This window comes from Mus caroli, unplaced genomic scaffold (genome assembly GCF_978045245.1).
Source record: "Mus caroli unplaced genomic scaffold, Mus_caroli_1 scaffold_10, whole genome shotgun sequence".
Taxonomy (NCBI): Eukaryota; Metazoa; Chordata; class Mammalia; order Rodentia; family Muridae; genus Mus; species Mus caroli.
In genome coordinates, this window is record NW_028227265.1 from 6,934,486 (window position 1) to 6,957,133 (window position 22,648).

General features: G+C 55.6%; 1 protein-coding gene across 2 annotated transcripts in view; it reads left to right on the plus strand.

Annotated features, from left to right (window-relative positions):
* Piezo1 (piezo type mechanosensitive ion channel component 1 (Er blood group)) overlaps positions 1–22,648 on the plus strand; it is a 73,055-nt gene that overhangs the window by 49,774 nt on the left and 633 nt on the right. Inside the window, exons 6-50 of one of the 2 annotated variants that reach the window (XM_021171157.3) lie at positions 2,446–2,632; positions 2,777–2,990; positions 3,079–3,250; positions 3,355–3,441; positions 3,522–3,609; positions 4,477–4,577; positions 4,893–5,150; positions 5,779–5,890; positions 5,979–6,157; positions 6,251–6,399; positions 6,562–6,744; positions 6,986–7,098; positions 7,495–7,655; positions 7,796–7,972; positions 8,545–8,670; positions 8,760–8,960; positions 9,386–9,590; positions 11,697–11,801; positions 12,869–13,022; positions 13,120–13,363; positions 13,477–13,573; positions 13,666–13,837; positions 14,366–14,455; positions 14,531–14,631; positions 15,056–15,127; positions 15,481–15,581; positions 16,119–16,212; positions 16,283–16,339; positions 16,426–16,598; positions 16,718–16,824; positions 16,981–17,187; positions 17,388–17,646; positions 17,713–17,901; positions 18,036–18,348; positions 18,702–18,834; positions 18,921–19,068; positions 19,187–19,401; positions 19,533–19,691; positions 19,777–19,924; positions 21,324–21,512; positions 21,587–21,679; positions 21,769–21,941; positions 22,007–22,129; positions 22,270–22,349; positions 22,432–22,648. In XM_021171157.3, coding sequence (XP_021026816.1) covers positions 2,446–2,632; positions 2,777–2,990; positions 3,079–3,250; positions 3,355–3,441; positions 3,522–3,609; positions 4,477–4,577; positions 4,893–5,150; positions 5,779–5,890; positions 5,979–6,157; positions 6,251–6,399; positions 6,562–6,744; positions 6,986–7,098; positions 7,495–7,655; positions 7,796–7,972; positions 8,545–8,670; positions 8,760–8,960; positions 9,386–9,590; positions 11,697–11,801; positions 12,869–13,022; positions 13,120–13,363; positions 13,477–13,573; positions 13,666–13,837; positions 14,366–14,455; positions 14,531–14,631; positions 15,056–15,127; positions 15,481–15,581; positions 16,119–16,212; positions 16,283–16,339; positions 16,426–16,598; positions 16,718–16,824; positions 16,981–17,187; positions 17,388–17,646; positions 17,713–17,901; positions 18,036–18,348; positions 18,702–18,834; positions 18,921–19,068; positions 19,187–19,401; positions 19,533–19,691; positions 19,777–19,924; positions 21,324–21,512; positions 21,587–21,679; positions 21,769–21,941; positions 22,007–22,129; positions 22,270–22,349; positions 22,432–22,648 — 6,926 coding nt within the window. The remainder of the gene's footprint in view (positions 1–2,445; positions 2,633–2,776; positions 2,991–3,078; positions 3,251–3,354; positions 3,442–3,521; positions 3,610–4,476; positions 4,578–4,892; positions 5,151–5,778; positions 5,891–5,978; positions 6,158–6,250; positions 6,400–6,561; positions 6,745–6,985; positions 7,099–7,494; positions 7,656–7,795; positions 7,973–8,544; positions 8,671–8,759; positions 8,961–9,385; positions 9,591–11,696; positions 11,802–12,868; positions 13,023–13,119; positions 13,364–13,476; positions 13,574–13,665; positions 13,838–14,365; positions 14,456–14,530; positions 14,632–15,055; positions 15,128–15,480; positions 15,582–16,118; positions 16,213–16,282; positions 16,340–16,425; positions 16,599–16,717; positions 16,825–16,980; positions 17,188–17,387; positions 17,647–17,712; positions 17,902–18,035; positions 18,349–18,701; positions 18,835–18,920; positions 19,069–19,186; positions 19,402–19,532; positions 19,692–19,776; positions 19,925–21,323; positions 21,513–21,586; positions 21,680–21,768; positions 21,942–22,006; positions 22,130–22,269; positions 22,350–22,431) is intronic. The other variant, XM_029480475.2, reaches the window with a different exon arrangement.

Genomic DNA, 22,648 nt, shown 5'->3' on the forward strand with positions numbered 1-22,648 from the left:
CTTTTTCTTTTTTTAAGGTTGATATATTTTATGTATATGAGTACACTTTAACTGTCCTCAGACACACCAGAAGAGGGCATCAGAACCCATTACAGATAGTTGTGAGCCACCATGTGGTTGCTGGGATTTGAACTCAGGACCTTTGGAAGAGCAGTCAGTGCTCTTACCCACTGAGCTATTTCACTAGCACCCCCCATTTAATATTATTTATTTATTATTATTTAGATGAATACACTGTAGCTGTCTTCAGACACACACCAGAAGAGAGCATCAGATCCCATTACAGATGGTTGTGAGCCACCATGTGGTCGCTGGGAATTGAACTCAGGACCTCTGGAAGAGCAGTCGGTGCTCTTAGCCTCTGAGCCATCTCTCTAGGGCCCTAGTTCTTAAACACCAGAAACTCCAGCGGATCTGTGCAATGGGAACTGTCACTTGTGGGCATCAGCCAAGCTGAAATATACCAAGCTGGGTTAGGAGGGGCCAGGGTCACCTCCGTGCATGACCTGAGGCCATCTCAAACTTATTTCTCGGGTGAGCTAGGTCCTGCCACTGCCCCCAGGGGCCACAACTGGACACTGAGCACCCTTGAGCCCTGTTTGAGGTCTGTGATCCAGCTTCCTCACGCCACGGCAGGCTTAGCCTGTTCCCCCACCCCCCAAGCTGAGGTAGGATTTATGGCCACCCAGGTGTCTTGGTGCAGGCACACCCTGCTCTCAGACAGCAGGTCCCAGAACCCATTCATCAACACCTGACACTTGCTGGGCTCTAGAGGAAACCAGAGAGGGGTAGGGACTCCAGAAGTCTTGGGAGGTGGGGGCTGGGTGGAGCAGTGAGGATCGGGTAGCTGGGTGGGGGGGCGGGGGGCATCTGTCCCTGTCAACAGCAATCCCTTTCTTCCTTTGCCTGGAATTGCTCATTTGTCTCAATGCCTCTCAAGAAGTTCTGGGGACCTAGGCCAGGTCATCTTATCATCTACCCCAGGGGCGTGTCCTCTTATAGCAGGATAGCTATGCCTTCTTCCCTCCGATCCTCCTCACCCATGCCCTTACTTCTACCTTCTATGGGCTGTAGAAGGGGTGAGCTCAGCGACCAGCCACTCTGCCTCCTGGCCTGGCCTCCAACCTTCATGCTTCTCATCTGTGATCCCCAGGATCTTGATAGCCGCCTCAGCCAGATGGCCCGTGAGGGCAGGACCTGCAGGCTCTTCTTTTATGCCCAGGCTCCACACCTTGCTTTGCAGATGGGACAGACTGAGAGGTTAAGCCACTTTCCTAAGACTATGCAATATGGAGACTATTGGTGTTGGGAGGTACCCATACTATCTAGCTCTAGAGTCAAGGCACTCAGCCTAAGTACCTGGTATCCCCTCAACTGTTCCCACAGGCACAGCTCGGGACATGGGCTGCCAGAAGCTGGCTTGAGCTAGTGCTGCTGACGACAGCCTGTGTCCTTTTCTGCCATACTCTGGCCTTCTCTGAGACCTAGGATCCTACTCTGTTCTGGGAAACCACCTATCAGTGCCAGAGAAAACAAGTTCTGTCAGGGACTGTCCCGTTTCTTCCCAGGTAGCTAATCACTTCTGCCATTCTGAGGGGTCAAAGAGGGCTAGCAGCAATCCTAAACATGGCATCTCCTCTGGGATACAGAAAGGCCGGGAAATGCCCAGTTGGAGGGCTGGAGGTGCTGATGCTGCTGTGTTCCCCAGAGTCGCCCCTCTCTCCCTAGAAGCCCTACAAGGTACAAATGTAGCCTTGCTCTCCCTGACCTGTGGAATTGGGGCAGTCATCTGTCACCTCTGGATCAAGGATTATGGGTCTGTAAATGCCCTAAAAACTGTAACGTAGGGCACATGGTATGTGTGTATACACTCTTTTCCAGACTGGAGAGATGGCTCAGCGGTTAAGAGCACTGATTGCTCTTCCAGAGGTCCTGCGTTCAATTCCCAGCAATCACATGGTGGCTTACAAACATCTGTAATGGGATCTAATGCCCTCTTCTGGTGTGGCTGAAGACAGTGACAGTGGACTCACATACATAACATAAATAAATCTTTTTAAAAACCCAAAAAACTCTTTCCCTCTATCCCAAAAAGGCCTCTCCCCAGGAGCCCAACAAAACTGACACAGGATCTTCAGGGACAGATTTGGGACCTGGGTGGCTGTCTTGTCTTTTAGGGCATCCTGTCCAAGATTGTGCAAAAAGATATATTCCAGAATAGCTGGGGCATCCTATGCCTGGCCTGGCAGAGTTTTGTGTTTTAGAGTAGCATGGGGCTGTGGGGTTGCCCACTCAGTGAGAAGGGAGAGAAAAGCTGGTTTCAGGCTGTGGGCGACATCAGAGAGGCAGGTGTGGGACAGGCCTCATTTCTTACTTCAGCTAAGTAGATGAGTCTGGAGTGGCCTCAGTGGTGATGACCCTGACGTCATTTCCCCATGACTTCAGCAGGATGACGACGATGACAATGACGACGACGATGACATAGATGCTGCCCCAGCTGTGGGGCTGAAGGGAGCCCCTCCCCTGGCAACCAAACGCAGGCTGTGGCTGGCCTCCCGCTTCCGGGTCACGGCCCACTGGCTGCTGATGACCTCTGGACGGACGCTGGTCATTGTGTTGCTGGCACTGGCAGGTACCCCGGGGCTGGGGCTGGAGTCTTGACTCTGACTGGCATGGCAGTGGCGGCGGTGGCGGTGGCGGGGTGGGGTGACTCAGCTTCCCGATGGGTCAGGCCAGGAGTGACGCAGAGTGCCTGTGCCCACCCCATCCCCTGTAGGCATAGCCCACCCTTCAGCCTTCTCCAGCGTCTACCTGTTGGTGTTCCTGGCCATCTGCACCTGGTGGTCCTGCCACTTTCCTCTCAGCCCCCTGGGCTTTAACACCCTCTGTGTCATGGTGAGCTGCTTTGGTGCCGGCCATCTCATTTGCCTATACTGCTATCAGACACCATTTATCCAGGACATGTTACCCCCTGGGAACATCTGGGCCAGGTAAGGCTTCCACACAGCCCCACCCACTCCAGCCATAGCTCTGCTGCTCGCAGACCTGGCAGTCAGTGGCCTGGCCCTCTCTGAACAGGCTATTCGGTCTCAAGAACTTCGTAGACCTCCCTAACTGCTCCAGCCCCAACGCCCTGGTACTCAACACTAAGCATGCCTGGCCCATCTATGTGAGTCCTGGAATCCTGCTGCTGCTATATTACACAGCCACCTCTCTCCTGAAGCTCCACAAGAGCTGTCCCTCAGAGCTGGTGAGTCCCTGCTGTCAACTCTGTTGGTGTCTGGCACACGGGTGAGGTGGATATTCTAGGGACTCCCAGCCCCGGGACTGCATTCAGGGTTGTGGTCTCTACAGAGGAAGGAGACACCCATGGGGGAAGAGGAACATGAGCTGGAACTGGACCAGCTGGAGCCAGAGCCCCAGGCTAGGGATGCCACCCAGGTGAGCAGGCGGTCAGGGAAGTATTGGAAAGTGACGGGGAGCCATCGGCAGCGACTATCTGACCCACACATCCTCTGCAGGGTGAGATGCCCATGACCACGGAACCTGACCTCGACAACTGCACCGTGCATGTACTAACCAGCCAGAGCCCCGTCCGCCAGCGTCCAGGTGAGTTACAGGCTCTGTGGCCATGGGATGCCCTCCTGGGAACGTTATTAGCAGGGGCCCATTCGCTCTGATCACTATGTGGGCAAGTCTAGGCTGCCCCCTGGTGGCCATAGGTCTTATACGCACTCCTTGCCTTGTGCTTGAACCTCCTAGGGCCAGTTCTATGGCTGACCCCCTAGACCCTTTGGGTGGCCCTCCAGGTCTCCTATTTTCTGTTCTCAGGTGGGAATTGTCTACCCATGGTTCAAGGCCCCAGGAGCCTCTGTCATTCTGAGAGCGCTGGCCTGGGGGGGTTCCCTGGTCTGCATTAGTGTGGAGACTGCTAGATCTTTTTCTAGGTCCTTATTTCTTTTCCTTGAACTTAAAAGGAAAATCTTTAATTACATTGATTGATTGAGTGAGTGAGTGAGTGCAGGGGTGTCAAGCTATTGTATGCTTGTGGAGGTCAGAGGACAACTTACAGCTATTGGTTCTTTCTTTCTATCCTGGGGCTTGAACTCTGCTCCTCAGGCCTGGTGCCAGGCACCTTAGCCTGCTGAGGCATCTCGCAGACCTCCACTTTTGCAACTTGTCATTGTGTGTAAAGTGTGAGAGTCGCCGATCTGAAAGGGCCATCTCCTACAAGAGAGTCTTAAAAAGGTGAGGCCAGTAGGGTTTGGCCAGGGTTTGGCCATGACATTCCAGAAGGCTCGGACTCTTCTGTTGGCTTTGGCCAGCATCCTCTGTGGCTGCCTGGTGGGCCTGGCCCCCTCCCACCTGTAAGGCCCTGACACTACAGACAACCTGCTCCATGCTCTAGGGCCACATTGAGAATGGGAAAGGACCCCATAGTTCCTATCTGGTTACTAATCTCAGTCCCACCCCTAGTTCGCACCAGGCTGGCTGAGCTGAAAGAGATGTCACCGCTACATGGCCTAGGCCACCTCATCATGGACCAGAGCTATGTGTGTGCCCTGATTGCCATGATGGTAAGGAACAGCCCCTCCCCGACCCCCACCCCCCAGGGAAGAGCAGTCCCTCCCCTCCTCCCCACTCCCCGGCCACTGCAGTCTTCTCATAGAATGCAGGGAGATGGGGTGTAGTTCATGTCAAAACCTGAGGTCCAGTTACCAGTAAAAGTGCTGGAATTGCCCATGTAAGTCACCAACATCCCGTAACTGTGCAGTGTGTGTGTGTACATGTTGTCTGTGGGCTACCTCACAGAAGGCCTTACCGTTGGGGGCTGAAGTGCTGGCCGGGTGTCCCATGCAGTCCCTGCTGACTGACCCTGGCTGTGCCTGCAGGTGTGGAGCATCATGTACCACAGCTGGCTGACCTTCGTCCTGCTGCTCTGGGCCTGCCTCATCTGGACGGTGCGTAGCCGCCACCAGCTGGCTATGCTCTGCTCGCCCTGCATCCTGCTGTACGGGCTGACGCTCTGCTGCCTGCGGTACGTGTGGGCCATGGAACTTCCCGAGCTGCCCACCACCCTGGGCCCTGTCAGCCTGCATCAGCTGGGACTGGAACACACTCGCTACCCCTGCCTGGACCTCGGTGCCATGGTGAGTGTCACCTGCTGTATCTGGGTAGTGGTCGGATTTCTCCCTGGGAACCCAGTGCTCTGCTCATTGGCCATTGGTTTGGTTGGGTAGAGATTGAAGGAGAGTGTGTCTGAAGTCAACAGTGGGTTCCTTTGAGTCCACCCTAGAATATAGGTGTTGTGACCGAGTATGTGGCATGCTGCCACAATGTCCTTGATGCTGTGAGTGTCTGTATGTATTCTGTCTGCCCTACAGGGCTCCACTGTGTGGCATTGAGTGTCCATGACTCAGATCTGGTCCGTTTGTCTCTTGGGTCACCCAAGTATCCCTGCATGAGGCAGGTGTGGTGTTGCCTGCCCACTGTAACCTGGTGGATTTTAATACATCTCAAGTGAGACTATGTGTGTACTAGTGTATCTATCTGTATGCATCTGTATGCATGTGAGTGTAAACTTGTGTTTACCAAGTCTGGGCGAAGTATGTAAGATCAGGAGCCTATGTCTGTGAGGCTTTCACGTACGTCCGTGGATCTGTGACCATGAACTACACATGCGCGTGAGGTTGAAGCTGAGATCGCGGAAGAGGCTGAGGGCTCTCCGAGGCCCTGGCTCATGGGCTGGGCCCTCGGTGACACCCCTGCTCCCCACAGCTCCTCTATCTGCTCACATTCTGGCTCCTCCTGCGTCAGTTCGTGAAGGAGAAGCTACTGAAGAAGCAAAAGGTGCCTGCGGCGCTGCTGGAGGTCACGGTGGCCGACACCGGTGAGCGGCACGTGGGAGGGTGGAACCTCCACCCACACTGTCCCCTCTCTGCCTAGGCTGTCACTTCACCTTCTGTCCCACTCTGCAGAGCCCACACAGACCCAGACGCTGCTGCGGAGCCTGGGGGAGCTGGTCACTGGCATCTACGTCAAGTACTGGATCTATGTGTGCGCCGGCATGTTCATCGTGGTCAGCTTCGCCGGTCGCCTGGTAGTCTACAAAATCGTCTACATGTTCCTCTTCCTGCTGTGCCTCACCTTGTTCCAGGTGACAGCGGGGATGGGCAGGTAGGGCTCATGGACGGGGCTCTGTCCCTCACCTGCCCTGCTCACCAGCCATTCCACCCCTGTCCTCCTGCAGGTCTACTACACCCTGTGGAGGAAGCTGCTGCGCGTCTTCTGGTGGCTCGTGGTGGCCTATACAATGCTCGTGCTCATCGCTGTGTACACCTTCCAGTTCCAGGACTTCCCCACCTACTGGCGCAACCTCACGGGCTTCACGGATGAGCAGTGAGTAGGGTACCTTAGGGGCAGTACCACTGAGCGCCCTTCAGGGGGCGGTAGAGGCAGCTTCCTCGACCCGTCCCATGCTCAGATTCTCCAATCTGGTTCACGAGGGCTACTGGGGCAGGGCAGAGTAAAGGGCTGATGGCGCTCGCTCTCTTTTGCCAGGTTGGGCGACCTGGGCCTGGAGCAGTTCAGCGTGTCGGAGCTCTTTTCCAGCATCCTCATCCCTGGCTTCTTCCTGCTGGCCTGCATCCTGCAGCTGCACTACTTCCACAGACCGTTCATGCAGCTCACTGACCTGGAGCACGTGCCACCACCAGGCACCCGCCGCCCTCGATGGGCTCACAGGTTTTCTGCTTTTGAGGGCCACGGGTGTTTTTTGGTCTGCGGGAACTGGGGTTGACGCTGGGGGCTGTGTTCTAGAATTAGCCGGCCGTCCTGCGCTTGGACGGGAGCCGTGAGGCAGCCTTAAGCCATGTAGACTTGGCCTAGAGTTTACAGATGGACTGGTGGAGATGGGGTGGGGGGGCTGTCTCAGGGAAGGGAGAGCCAGGGACACGGGCAGGAAGTGACTCTTGGGCTTTCCCAGGCAGGATGCAGTGAGCGAGGCCCCACTGCTTGAGCATCAGGAGGAAGAGGAAGTCTTCAGGGAAGATGGTCAGAGCATGGATGGGCCCCACCAGGCCACACAGGTCCCTGAGGGTGAGGCTGGAAGGAGTGGGCAGAACACAGCCCCACAAGGCACACAGGGGGCTAAGAGGCAAATCCGTGCTCAGTTCTGCCACCTCCTGGATGTCGGTTTGAGGAAGGCAGACAGGAGCTCCAACCCTTCTTTGTGGCCCTTCCTGTTTCTTCAGGAACTCAGTCCCCTCCTCACCAAGGTCTACCCCCTCCATCCTGAGCTCCGCCCCCTCCATCCTGAGCTCCGCCCCTTCCATCCTGAGTTCCACCCCCTTTTACTGAGTCCTCCCCCCTTCTACTCCCCCCTCCTTCTAAACCCCTCTAAGTCTTCCTTTCCTTCCTAAGCCTCACCCCTTATCACTTCTGTCTATCTCTTCGCCAAGGCCTATCCCCCCTCACTGAACCCCACCTCCACAGGTACAGCCAGCAAGTGGGGCCTGGTGGCTGACCGGCTGCTGGACCTAGCGGCCAGCTTCTCAGCTGTCCTCACCCGAATCCAGGTGTTCATACGGCGCTTGCTAGAACTTCACGTCTTCAAGCTGGTGGCCCTCTACACTGTCTGGGTAGCCCTGAAAGAAGTGAGTGTCCCAACCTGAGCTGTTTCCTCGTCTGAAGCAGGGTCTCTCCTGCCCTGGCTTTGTTGGCTGCTCTAGAGCCAGGCCTGCTGGGTTACGGCAGTCTAGTCCCAGTGCTGCCCACTGCCATCTGTGCTCCACAGGTGTCTGTGATGAACCTGCTGCTGGTGGTGCTATGGGCCTTCGCCCTGCCTTATCCACGCTTCCGGCCCATGGCCTCCTGCCTGTCCACCGTGTGGACCTGTATCATCATTGTATGCAAGATGCTCTATCAGCTCAAGATTGTCAACCCGCATGAGTACTCCAGCAACTGCACTGAGGTACAGGCCTGGAGGCGTCCCTAGGGCCCGGGGACCACCTGAGGAGTTGCCCCAGTGATTCCTCATGGAATATGGACGGGGCCAGTGACTCCTGCAGTGAGAATAGAGGGGCCCTCAGGACAGCTGTGCCTAGATTCACCTGGCTTCATTCTTTCTATTTGGGCATCCATTTACACCTTTGGCCTTGACCTGTTCCCTTCCCCATCAAGGTGGCCCCAAGACTGACGGCCCTGTGAACCTCTGGTAGGGCAGCTGTTGTCTACCCTGGACCCAACCTGCTGCTTTAGCTGTGAGATGGGCTTAAGATAGCACCTACAGGAGCTAGAAAGATGGCTCAATGGTTAAGAGCAGTGACTGCTCTTCCAGAGGTCCTGAGTTCAATTCCCAGCAACCACATGGTGGCTCAGAACCATCTGTAATGGGATCCAATGCCCTCTTTTGGAGTGTCTGAAGATAGCAACAGTGTACTCACATGCATAAAATAAGTAAATCTTTTTAAAAAAGGATAGCATCTACAATCCCCACTCCATCCAGGTCTGGGACCTGGGGCTCATGCTCACCCCTCTTTGCAGCCCTTCCCCAACAATACGAACTTGCAGCCTTTGGAGATCAACCAGTCTTTGCTGTACCGTGGCCCTGTTGACCCTGCCAACTGGTTTGGGGTGCGGAAAGGTTACCCCAACTTGGGCTATATCCAGGTGAGTGGGGACTGACAACCAGAGTGGATGGTCCTTGATGGTCCCCACTGATCCCTGACCCCCACTGAACCCTGACCCCACCTTCACAGAACCACCTGCAGATCCTTCTGCTGCTAGTGTTTGAGGCCGTGGTGTACCGGCGACAAGAGCACTACCGCCGGCAGCACCAGCGGGCCCCTCTGCCCGCCCAGGCTGTGTGTGCAGATGGCACCCGTCAGAGGCTGGACCAGGACCTACTTAGCTGCCTCAAGTATTTCATCAACTTCTTCTTCTACAAATTCGGGCTGGAGGTGAGGCTGGGAGTCCTTTTGGCAGGAATGATAGCAGGAGATTCCCCTGAGCATCTCTAGTGATGCCCAAGTTCTGTAAGCACAGCCTATCCCGAGGCTAGCACAGAGGCTTGCCACATGCCCAGGAAGGTCAAGGAGGTTGGACTGAGTCCTCCCTGGCAGAGGTAGACCAAGGCTGCACTGTCTGAAGCTAAAGTCTTCCCCAGCCGTGAGGCTCCTCATCCTGGGGCCTTGGCTTCCTCTAAGTATGATAGAGATGTGTCTAGCCTCTGCTGTCCTAGGACGGTGGTCTGGGAGACTGCTCCCCTCGTCCCCAGTAAAGATGAGTCACTCTGTGACCTCAGGGCAGGCAGGGCTGCTCTGAGCCTGTGGACCTGGAGTAGCTCCCTTCTTATTATTATATCCACCCCTTGATTCCCCTCCAGATCTGCTTCTTGATGGCTGTGAATGTGATCGGGCAGCGCATGAACTTCATGGTGATCTTACACGGTTGCTGGTTGGTGGCCATCCTTACACGCCGGCGCCGTGAGGCCATCGCCCGCCTCTGGCCTAATTACTGTCTGTTCCTCACGCTGTTCCTGCTGTACCAGTACCTGTTGTGCTTGGGCATGCCGCCCGCACTGTGCATTGGTAAGCCACAGGCTCCTCAGGGGCTTGGTATGTATGGTCGCATGGAAACTCCTGGGCTGTTTCCTGTTCGCCTTCCTGACCTACACAGCTCCACACCTACATTCCTGCCAAGGGAACCCGTTAGATCTTCTGTAGCCTGTACATTCTCTCTGGACCACTTGAGCCATAGCTATGCTATTTCACGAGGTTGGCTTTCTGAGGGCAGAATGGTGCTATGTCCGTAGGGCTGTGGATGCCTTCAGGGCCGCAGCCTCTCCTGACAGCCTATGGCAGCAGTGTCCTTGTCGGGCGTGTTGTCTGTAGTAAAACAGCACCAGCTCTTCTTTGTAGCTGTCCTCAGTTTGGCCGTTCTCCTGTGTCCTCTTCTCCTAGCCTATGACATTTCTGGACAGCCAGGTTGGTGGCTTTGCCACATACCTCAAAGGTTGGATGTGCCTGGTTAAGCATGAGGAACTTTATGGGCAGAGTTCATGGTGGTCCATGTGGTGGTGCCACAGACCTGGTGTAGCCCATGACTACCCATTTGACCTGTTCAAGCAACCTTGCCTGCCCACGTCTGGGTGCTACAGACACGGGATTAACACAGGGTGACTGTCCACGGCTCCAGTGGCGGCTTTTCTTTCTGTTCTCATGCGTCTTCGGTCTTCCACTAGCTTCTGGGTGGGGGAGGGGGGAGCTTGCATATTTCAACTATGTATTTAAAGGTTTTTTTTTTTAATCATCCTAAGGGTGAGGGTGGAGCCCATGATTTACACGTTAGGCAAGTGTTCAGTCCCTGAGCTACACCCCAGTCCCCTTCTCTTTGTTTTAAACAGAGCAGAAAGTGTTTCAGGTCCCCAGATTGTCCTCTTGTTCCAGTCTGTGACGTTCAGTAGACATCCCTGGCTCACCCACCTCTCTCTCCCAGCTGGGTGATTGCTGGGGTTTCCTTGTCCTTCATGTCCTTGCTGAATAAACAGCCTCTCCTTTCTGTGAGGTTGCTTGGGATATCCCTCCATAACTGGGTTGTGTACCTGGGACAGTTCCACACATTCATTTCACACATGCTCTTAGAGGGCCCTGGTTCTTGACAAGCATGCCCAATCCTGCATATCCCTCCATGCAGATCTTTGAAGTCAGCCCTGCGCTTCGCCCCCTCCGCTTGGACATCAGACCATAGTCTGTCCAGTTCAGTAACATCACAGAGTGGGATGGTTCAGTGGGCCTCTGTTGCTTTAGCTTCTTTCTCTTAATGGGTACAGGAGAAATCCTTCAACTGTGCTTTCAGTAATAAGTGATGGCAGGGCCCTCGAGGTTGTCCTGTTCACTTAGGAGCCTCGCAGGTGTGGTTGCCGAGGCAACCACATCCAGGCTGTATAGTAGTTGAAGGGTATCTGAGTTAGTTCTCGCTTTATGTTTTATTTATTTATTTTTAAGATTTATTTATTTTATGTATATGAGCACACTGTAGCTTTACAGATGGTTGTGAACCTTCATGTGGTTGTTGGGAATTGAATTTAGGACCTCTGCTCGCTCTGGTCAACCCTGTTCACTCAGTCCCTGCTCGCTCTGGCCCAGAGATTTATTTACTATTATAAATAAGTACACTTTAGCTGGCTTCAGATGCACCAGAAGAGGATGTCAGATCTCATTACGGGTGGTTGTGAGACACTGTGTGGCTGCTGGGATTTGAACTCAGGACCTTCAGAAGAGCAGTCAGTGCTCTTACCTGCTGCGCCATCTTGCCAGCTCTCACTTTGTGTTTTATTATTTTATGTTATCATGCTGTTAAATTGTATGAACCATAATTCATCCCAAACACTGGCATCTCCTTGGGAGGTGCCTGCCCTGTCTCAGGTGAGGTTCACCATGGTCTTACCCTCTGGCCCATCCGTGGGTTCCAACCTTATCCCCCCATCCCTCCAAGCTGGTGTAGTTCTGCTTAGAGATCATGGCCTGTAGGAATCTCTGAATCTGTGGGTCAGTGTTCCTGAGACGGAGAGAGTGATGTGAGAACAGGTTCTGACCACACTGGAACATGTGACACCGTCCCCAGCCTCCAGGGCTCCTGGCAGCAGAGGGGATAAGGACAGCATTTGCCCTTTCTGATGTGCCCCCTGTCCACAGACTATCCATGGCGCTGGAGCAAGGCCATCCCCATGAATTCTGCCCTCATCAAGTGGCTGTACCTGCCTGACTTCTTCAGAGCCCCCAACTCCACCAACCTTATCAGTAAGTGTAACTGCATCCTTACCCCAGGGCACCTGCCGCAGGACAGCATAAGGACTCGGGCGGGGTGGGGCGGGGTGCTTGTTGGATACACAGGGACCTTTGTCTAGAACTGGAACCAGCAAGAGGACAGGTTGTCCACGTGTTGACAGTTGAGTGGACAGTTCCACACATTCATTTCACACATGCTCTTAGAGGGCCCTGGTTCTTGACAAGCATACCCAATCCTGCATATCCCTCCGTGCAGATCTTTGAAGTCAGCCCTGCGCTTCGCCCCCTCCGCTTGGACATCAGACCATAGTCTGTCCAGTTCAGTAACATCACAGAGTGGGATGGTTCAGTGGGCCTCTGTTGCTTTAGCTTCTTTCTCTTAATGGGTACAGGAGAAATCCTTCAACTGTGCTTTCAGTAATAAGTGATGGCAGGGCCCTCGAGGTTGTCCTGTTCACTTAGGAGCCTCGCAGGTGTGGTTGCCGAATGTGTGTCTTCATTCCAAAAGAGAGCCATGCCACCCTGCAGCCTCACCCAGATGGGTCTGACCCTCATTCACACAAAACGTGTCCCAGAGTGTGTGCGCACACAGTAATACGGACCTGTGTGTTCATGGGTGTGCAAGGCAATGATCTCACGGGTGCAGGGAAGCCATAGCAGCCCACGTTCCCTAACACATGTGCGCGTGTATGGCACACATACACACCGGGGTGTCCTCAGTAGGACGCCTTCCTGTTTCCAGCCTTTTTTTTTTTAGATGTATTTATTTATTTATTATATGTGTGTACACTGTAGCTGTCTTCAGACACTCCAGAAGAGGGCATTAGATTTTTGTTACAGATTGTTGTTAGCCACCATGTGGTTGCTGGGATTTGAACTCAAGACCTTTGGAAGAGCAGTCGGCACTCTTAACCGCTGAGCCATTTCACCAGCTTTTATGTAGACACTTTTTTTTGTGAAGTGGGAGGAGGCCCTCGGTCCCCGGCAGTACAGTCCTCCTCCCCCTCCTCCTCCCTATCCCCCTTCCTCTCCCACTCCTGCAAGCTGCATGCCCCTGAGACACCTCTCCTGTCCTGCAGGTGACTTCCTCCTGCTGCTTTGCGCATCCCAGCAGTGGCAGGTCTTCTCAGCGGAGCGAACGGAGGAGTGGCAACGCATGGCGGGCATCAACACTGACCACCTGGAACCCCTGCGTGGGGAGCCCAACCCTATACCCAACTTCATCCACTGCAGGTAGGTCCTACCCATGACCACTCTGAAGCACTCGCTAAGGGGCTGTCTGGGATGACCCAGTAACCTCAATGATGTCTCCCCCGCACCTCCCCCCCAGGTCCTATCTGGATATGCTGAAGGTGGCCGTCTTCCGCTACCTGTTCTGGCTGGTGCTCGTTGTGGTGTTTGTCGCGGGGGCCACCCGCATCAGCATCTTCGGGCTGGGGTACCTGCTGGCCTGCTTCTACCTGCTGCTCTTCGGCACTACCCTGCTGCAGAAGGACACGCGAGCCCAGCTTGTGCTGTGGGACTGCCTCATCCTCTATAATGTCACCGTCATCATCTCTAAGAATATGCTGTCGGTGAGCAGACCCCTCACATGGCCCCGCCCCTTCCCACATGGCCTCGCCTCCGCCTACACGACCCCGCCCACTCCAGGGGCCCTGAGTTAACCTGCCCCCACTCCCGCCCCCAGCTCCTGTCCTGTGTCTTCGTGGAGCAAATGCAGAGCAACTTCTGCTGGGTCATCCAGCTCTTCAGCCTCGTGTGCACAGTCAAAGGCTACTATGATCGTGAGTGGGCAAGGGATGTGGGTGGGGGCCGACACAAGGAGACCCACTGCTTCTGGTGCCAACCCCTAGCCCTGCTGGTCTCTGCCCCACAGCCAAAGAGATGATGACCAGGGACCGGGACTGCCTGCTGCCTGTGGAGGAGGCCGGGATCATCTGGGACAGTATCTGCTTCTTCTTCCTGCTCTTGCAACGGCGCATCTTTCTCAGCCACTACTTCCTGCATGTCAGCGCTGACCTGAAGGCCACAGCCCTGCAGGCATCCAGGTCCGCACAGCTGCTTCTCCCAGGGGTGGAGAAGACACCCCCCCATCCTCAGCGGGGGTTTCTTCTACAATAGCAGCTCCACTTGATCCTGTCACCTGAAGGGAGACCAAAGAACCCCCAGTGCTTTGGTATCATTAGGGCGGCCCTTGCTGCCCATAGCTGGACACACTAAAAGGCAGTGTGGCCCCCAGTGGCCTGAGTGGCCCCCAGCTGAAGGGCTGTGACATGGTATTATGCTTCCAGCAGAGGTCTCTGCCCCTGGAGCTAAACTTAGGGTCAGCTGCTTCAACTACCCACCCCAGAGTTGCCACCCTATGTCCTTTTCTGTGATGGTTTTCTGCCCCAGAGAAAGAGGTGACAGTTCCTCTCTCGTGGCTGCAGGTAGCAGGTGTCTTCCAGCACATGGCTCAGTGTAAGGAGGACCAGGCAGGCTCCCCAGGCACTGGGGATGAGCCCAGCTCATCCCTGAGGTAGAGAAAGCGCATGCGTCTGAGATAAGTGCTAACTAAGGTCTTGCTCTTCCTGCAGGGGCTTTGCCCTCTACAATGCAGCCAACCTGAAGAGCATCAACTTCCACCGCCAGATTGAGGAGAAGTCCCTGGCCCAGCTGAAAAGACAGTAGGTGTTATCTGGGCTAGGAACCCTTTGACCCTTCTGGCCAGCCTGGCACTCAGAGCTCCTCCCTACTTGTAGGATGAAGCGCATTCGTGCCAAACAGGAGAAGTACAGGCAGAGCCAGGCAAGTCGTGGCCAACTCCAGTCCACAGACCCTCAGGATCCCAGCCAGGAGCCAGGTAAGCGTGGGTAGAATTCACCTCAGAGGATGCCCCTGACATGCACACGCACACACACACACTCTGCATCCAGGCATGTGTGCTGCTGAAGTCTCCCTGTACCTGTACAAGTGGTGTGTCACAGGGTCCTACTCCCTTGTCCTGTGCTACATGTAAGTGATGTGCCACAGAACCCTGTCCCAAGTCCCGTGCCATGTGGTCTGTTCCCCTTTGTCCCTGCAGGCCATATGGCCACCTGGGACTGTCTACCTGCACTTGTGGCCCCTCTTCATCCCTCCAGGGCTCTGAGACGTGGCACCACATGGAACCTTGCTACTGGGGTAGTCTTGTGTCTGTTTCTGTCCCTGTCACTTGCCCTTGTACCCAAGACAGGCTGCCCTCACAGCCTCCCCTGCTTGTTCACGCTTGCCTTGCCCCTCCACAGGGCCTGACAGCCCAGGGGGCTCCTCCCCGCCACGGAGACAGTGGTGGCGCCCCTGGCTGGACCACGCCACAGGTACCCTGCCTTGACCCCTCTGTGCTCCTGCTGTTAACCCTCCTGCCTACTAGCTCCTCCTTGTCCTGTCTGGTTGTGTGCATGGACCTAACATGTGCATGGTTCTCTGTTCTGTGCATGGACCGCCTTCCCCATCCTGCTGAAACCTGCATGAGATGGTCCAAGTGGGAAGGGTGGCACTCAAGTAGGAGCATGTGGGAGGAAGATGCTGAGAGGGAACACCAGTCATTCTTAACGATGGGCTTGCTACCACCCGACTCAAAACTGAACACAGGAACTCCGGAACTTCTCCGGGCCCTGCCGTGGAGACTGGCTCTCACACACACACTCTTTCCTCCCCTTGCTGACTGCAGTCATCCACTCTGGAGACTACTTCCTGTTTGAGTCGGACAGTGAGGAGGAAGAGGAGGCCCTCCCTGAGGATCCCAGGCCTGCAGCTCAGAGTGCCTTCCAGGTGAGGTGGAGCCATGCCTTCCTGCTCTGTCTGTGGAGTTCCTGGTCAGGGCAGTGTGCAGGAACAGGTATCTGAGGGCTGTGGAATCCTACATAGTAGGAGGTCCCCCTAGCCCTTCAGACCTGCCCAGGCAGCTAGGGATACAGGTTGTGATGTGAAGGTCACAGGCCACCAATTGCTCCTTTGTTCTCACACCCACCCTCCTTACCCAATGAGCCATGACTGCCACCTGCTCTAAGAGAAAGGCCATGTGTGCCTACTGAAAAATGGGTGTCATGGGATCAGGAGAAGCCCTTGTCCATCTTTGGGGCCCTGGCACTGGTCAAGCTGGGCAGCTGCACGTCCGTCTCTGGAGACCATTTCCAGAGAGTGCTTGGGGCACTGAAGACCCGCAGCTGGAGAGAGAGCAGATGGCTGGCCATAGCTGGTATATGGTTGGCCCGGCGTCATCTTCCTTGGGAGGGGACCATGATGCCAGAGTGAATGGGTATCTCAGCTAGAGATGCCAGGCTCCTAACAAACAAATCTGGCTGGCAGATGGCATACCAGGCATGGGTAACCAATGCCCAGACAGTGCTGAGGCAGCGTCGGGAGCGGGCACGGCAGGAGCAGGCAGAGCAGCTGGCTTCCGGTGAGTTGTATTTGGGGGCTTCAGCAGGAGAGCTGTAGGGCTATCTGATACTGACTGTGTCTGTGACCAGGAGGTGACTTGAACCCAGATGTGGAGCCAGTAGATGTCCCAGAAGATGAGATGGCAGGTATGTGTGCTTGCTGGGAAGGGGGCAGAGGGCTGAGGGCTCTTATGGCTAGCCGACCCTCCAGCACTGTCCTGCCCTCTCTATAGGCCGTAGCCACATGATGCAGCGTGTGCTAAGCACCATGCAGTTCCTGTGGGTGCTGGGCCAGGCCACGGTGGACGGGCTAACGCGCTGGTTGCGTGCGTTCACGAAGCACCACCGCACCATGAGCGATGTGCTGCGTGCAGAGCGCTACCTGCTCACCCAGGAGCTTCTTCGGGTGAGCCAAGCCCCTCCTATACTTCATCAAGGCCACATCCCCACTGCTGCCTGCTGCGCCCATGTGGAGCAGAGCCGGGCCAAGCCCAGGGGCTGAGGGCTTCTCCATCCTCCCTGCAGGTTGGAGAGGTACGCCGAGGTGTGCTGGACCAGCTTTATGTGGGTGAAGATGAGACCACATTGTCAGGTCCCGTGGAGACCCGGGATGGACCCAGCACAGCCTCAAGGTCAGTGTGGGGCCCAAGGGGGCTTGGGTGAGTCGGGGGCCCCCATTTCTGTGTGTCCTCTGGAGGAGTCATTGGGGTACAGTACTGATCTCAGTTGCCCCTTGTCTTCCCGGCACCAGTCCTCCACCCTTCCCTCTGTAACCTTTTCTCCCACAGTGGGCTGGGAGCCGAAGAGCCTTTGAGTAGCATGACAGACGACACCAGCAGCCCCCTGAGCACAGGCTATAACACCCGCAGTGGCAGTGAGGAGATTGTCACCGACACTGGGGACCTCCAGGCTGGGACCTCCCTGCACGGCTCCCAAGAGCTTTTAGCCAATGCTCGTACCCGGATGCGCACAGCCAGCGAGCTGCTACTGGATAGGTGAGATGGGACTAGGCTGTGTGTTTCAAGGGAATTCTCCTGAGCAGGAAGCCCAGGGGCAGAAGCTGGGTAAGGGAGGCAGACCTGGGTAGGCCCAGGCCTGGGATCAGAGTCTGTCTATTGCCATGGTTGTGGGCAAGGCTCTGCACCCCAGGGGTGCTCTTGGCTCTTGCCCCCAAATTCCCGTGGTCCTGCGGCAGGCGCCTGCATATCCCTGAGCTGGAGGAGGCCGAGCAGTTTGAGGCACAGCAGGGCCGGACTCTGCGGCTGCTCAGGGCTGGGTACCAGTGCGTGGCGGCGCACTCGGAGCTGCTCTGTTACTTCATCATCATCCTTAACCACATGGTGACGGCCTCGGCTGCCTCCCTGGTGCTGCCCGTGCTTGTGTTCCTGTGGGCCATGCTGACCATCCCGAGGCCTAGCAAGCGCTTTTGGATGACAGCTATTGTCTTCACTGAGGTGGGTAGCAGCTTGTAGGGTAGGGGCTGGGCCACATGGCCCATGGCTGAGTGCCCTGTCCTGCAGGTCATGGTGGTCACCAAATACCTGTTCCAGTTCGGCTTCTTCCCCTGGAACAGCTACGCTGTGCTGCGGCGCTATGAGAACAAGCCCTACTTCCCTCCGCGAATCCTGGGCCTTGAGAAAACGGACAGCTACATCAAGTATGACCTGGTGCAGCTCATGGCCCTCTTCTTCCACCGCTCGCAGCTACTGGTGAGCCTGCCAGCCAGTGCAGGGGTGGCAGGGCTGCCTTGGCAACTCTGGGCATTCCTGAGCCCAATTGCCCGGTCTGGTCTAAGCATGACCTGACCTGGGTCAGGCTCCTCACCAACCCGTATCCTCCGTAGTGCTATGGCCTCTGGGACCATGAGGAGGATCGCTATCCCAAGGACCATTGCAGGAATAGTGTGAAGGACCGGGAGGCCAAGGAAGAGCCAGAAGCTAAGCTGGAATCGCAGTCTGAGACGGGCACTGGGCATCCCGAGGAGCCGGTGTTGGCTGGTACTCCCAGGGACCACATCCAAGGGAAAGGAAGTATTAGATCCAAGGATGTTATCCAAGATCCCCCAGAGGACCTTAAGCCCCAGCACACGAGGCATATCAGCATACGCTTCAGGAGGCGCAAGGAGACTCCAGAACCCAAAGGAACAGCAGTCATGGGTGAGAGCCCAGACTAGACCCCTGCCATGTTCCTGGGAGGGAAGGAGACACAGATGACCTCTCAGTTGGATTTGGCCAGCCTAGTACAGGGATAACCCACTTGGAAGCACACCATTGCTCGGTGCTCTTCCTGTATCCGTCCTTGGAGCTGTCCCTACGCCTGGGATGAGTATCTATGGGCTGAAGTCTTGAGGCCACCCCGAGAGAGGACACAGTAGCAATAGCAGCCCCTCACTAGTGACTGTCGGGAATTTCCTGTGCTGTCCATGAAGTGGGGTGAGGTCAGCCTGTTGGGGTGGATACCCAGTCCCTGATAGGCTCACTGGCACTTCCCTGGACATACATACTCACAGAGACTGAGCACGAGGAGGGAGAAGGAAAAGAAACTACAGAGAGAAAGAGGCCGCATCACACTCAAGAAAGATCAAAGTTTCGGGAGAGAATGAAGGCAGCTGGGCGCCGACTGCAGAGCTTCTGTGTATCACTGTGAGTGGCCTGGCTAGGAATGGGAAGGGTGTTAGGGCAAGAAGGTAGTCCCTGGCTCTATACCCTCTGAGGCTGTCCATCCACAGGGCCCAGAGCTTTTACCAACCCTTGCGGCGTTTCTTCCATGACATTCTGCACACCAAGTACCGGGCGGCCACCGATGTCTATGCCCTCATGTTCCTGGCTGATATTGTCGACATCATTATCATCATCTTTGGTTTTTGGGCTTTTGGGGTAAGTTGACTTGAGGCCCCAGCACGAATGGCTGGCCTCTAAGTCTTTGGAGTGCACTGGCTTAGGACCCTGAGGTGTACTGCCGCTCCATCTCCTCAACCTGTACCCTCTGCTACAGAAGCACTCTGCAGCCACGGACATTGCATCCTCGCTGTCAGATGACCAGGTGCCACAGGCCTTCCTGTTCATGCTGCTGGTCCAGTTCGGTACCATGGTCATCGACCGTGCCCTCTACCTGCGCAAGACTGTCCTGGGCAAGCTGGCCTTTCAGGTGGTCCTGGTGGTGGCGATTCACATCTGGATGTTCTTTATCTTACCAGCTGTCACTGAGAGGTGGGTGGTGTGAGGTGCTGTACGTTGGGGCCTCAGTCTGCCCTGAGGTACTGTACTCTGGGTGTGGCACAGCTCTGGTTGGCCTGAACGGTTTGTCATGTCTCCCTGACACCCTGTCCTGTCCCATTCAGGATGTTCAGCCAGAATGCGGTGGCACAGCTGTGGTACTTCGTCAAGTGCATTTACTTTGCCCTGTCCGCCTACCAGATCCGCTGTGGCTACCCCACCCGTATCTTGGGCAACTTCCTCACCAAGAAGTACAACCATCTAAACCTCTTCCTTTTCCAGGGGTGAGTGTGGTCTGCCTAGGGATCGTCAGGAGCAGTCAGAAGCCACTGCAGGCTGGCCCTGCTGATGCAACCCTGGCCTTGGCAGGTTCCGTCTAGTGCCGTTCCTGGTGGAGCTGCGGGCCGTCATGGACTGGGTGTGGACCGACACCACGCTGTCCCTGTCCAACTGGATGTGTGTGGAAGACATCTATGCCAACATCTTTATCATCAAGTGCAGCCGAGAGACAGAGAAGGTGCCAGGGCAGAGAGGACGGATGGGTACTTGTTGGGAATTCACAACCTGCATGCACAGCAGCTCAAAGAAGGGAGCTATCTAGAACTCTTGTGGACAGTGGACTTGTCTTGTGTAACATTTGGTTTGTGTGGTAGGGACTATTAGCTGTTTGTTACCAGAACTGTTTCGTGGTTTAGCATACTCACAGAGGACAGGTGCTCACCACTGCAGCCAGCTTTAGGCCATCACCTAATGTCCTAATGCCCACAGAGGACATTTAGGACATGTCCTCTTTATTGCTCCCTATCTCCTCTCCACCCTTGGTGGTCTGTAGTCTCCTTGACGTGAGTTTGCCTGTTTACACAGAACCATTTCATACCAAGCTTCCTCGCCTTAGCAGCAATCCTCCACCTAGCAATGCTCCCAAGAGCCTTCCTTGTAGCAGGTCAATACTCCTGCTTAGAGCCACATAAGCGATCCTGTGCAGTGCAGGACCACTGGATGGACTGCTGTTTTCACTGTTCCCCTACACATGGCCTGTGTGAGGTCATTGTCCAGAGAGAAAGGATGCTCAGATGACACCCTGCATGTACTCAGGTCTACTGTTCTATGTGTGTGTGTGCAAGTGCCCACGCAAGCCAGAAGAGGGCACCAGATGCCCTGGAGCTGAAGGTACAGGCAGTTGTGATCCATCCAACATGACTTCTGCAAACTGAACTCTGGTCCCTAGCAGAGCAGTGTGTTCTCTCCATCACTCCTGAAACATCAGTTTTTTTTGTTTGTTTTTTTGGTTTTTCGAGACAGGGTTTCTTTGTATAGCCCTGGCTGTCCTGGAACTCACTTTGTAGGCTAGGCTGGCCTCGAACTCAGAAATCCGCCTGCCTCTGCCTCCCAAGTGCTGGGATCAAAGGCGTGTGCTACCACGCCCGGCGAAACATCAGGTTTTTTTTTTGTTTTTGTTTTTTTTTTTTTTTTTTTTTTTTTTTTGGTTTTTTTCGAGACAGGGTTTCTCTGTATAGCCCTGGCTGTCCTGGAACTCCCTTTGTAGACCAGGCTGGCCTCGAACTCAGAAATCCGCCTGCCTCTGCCTCCCGAGTGCTGGGATTAAAGGCGTGCGCCACCACGCCCGGCTCGAAACATCAGTTTTTAAAATAGTCTTCCTCTCCTGCTCAAGTCTGGTGTCCCCCAAGTGTCCTTGGCCATGTCTAAGATTGTCACACCAAGCTCTCTGCTCCAATGACCCTGCCTGCAGCTGTGTAGAAAGAAGGCTGCCTTCTCTGAGAGCGTGGTGTTTATTGATTTCCCAGCTGCCCCCACTCATGGTTATTTCTGGAACTCAGGCCTATGCAGTGACACCAGGTTGAGGCTTAGATCCTGTGGCTACAGGGCTGGGAGGGTAACCAGTATCTCCCTTCCAGAAATACCCCCAGCCCAAGGGGCAGAAGAAGAAGAAAATCGTCAAGTATGGTATGGGAGGCCTCATTATCCTCTTCCTCATTGCCATCATCTGGTTCCCTTTGCTCTTCATGTCACTGATCCGCTCTGTGGTCGGGGTCGTCAACCAGCCCATTGATGTCACTGTCACCCTCAAGCTAGGCGGCTACGAGGTGAGTAGCCGGCCAGCAGCCCACCCATCCTCTGAGCCTGAGGGGCTCCATGCTGACCGTGCTTCCGTCCCCAGCCACTGTTCACCATGAGTGCCCAGCAGCCGTCCATTGTGCCGTTCACACCCCAGGCCTACGAGGAGCTGTCCCAGCAGTTTGACCCCTATCCAGTAAGTGACCTGCACTGGACCCACTTGTGTGAGGAGGGCTGACGGGGGAAAGGTGGCCTGCTGCCCCTAACTGAGCATGCCCCACACAGCTAGCCATGCAGTTCATTAGCCAGTACAGTCCTGAGGACATCGTCACTGCACAGATTGAGGGCAGCTCAGGGGCGCTGTGGCGCATCAGCCCGCCCAGCCGAGCCCAGATGAAGCAGGAGCTGTACAACGGCACAGCCGACATTACACTGCGCTTTACCTGGAATTTCCAAAGGTGGGTCCTGTTCTTATGAGGGTCTGGGGGATGCCCCACACTGCCTGACACTGCCTGCTCCCCAGGGACCTGGCCAAGGGTGGCACTGTGGAGTATACTAATGAGAAGCACACCTTGGAGCTGGCCCCCAACAGTACAGCACGAAGGCAGCTGGCCCAACTGCTCGAGGGCAGACCTGACCAGTCAGTGTGAGTGGGGGCCACTGTGGGGCATGTGGGTAGGAGGGCTAAGATGCCCCTGACCTGAGCAGTCAGTGTGAGTGGGGGCCACTGTGGGGCATGTGAGCAGGAGGGCTAAGATGCCCCTGACTTGCTGTCTCCTCCCACAGGGTCATTCCCCATCTCTTCCCCAAGTACATTCGTGCTCCCAATGGGCCTGAAGCCAACCCTGTGAAACAGCTGCAGCCAGGTCAGTGTGGGAGCAGGGCGCAGGGATGCAGGCTAGGCCAGGGGCCGGCATAGCCCGACTCTAACTATCCCACTCAACTCAGATGAGGAAGAGGACTACCTTGGTGTGCGCATCCAGCTGCGGAGGGAGCAAGTGGGCACAGGGGCCTCTGGGGAGCAAGCGGGCACCAAGGCCTCCGACTTCCTCGAGTGGTGGGTCATCGAGCTGCAGGACTGCAAGGCTGACTGCAACTTGCTGCCCATGGTCATCTTCAGTGACAAGGTCAGCCCACCTAGCCTGGGCTTCCTGGCCGGCTACGG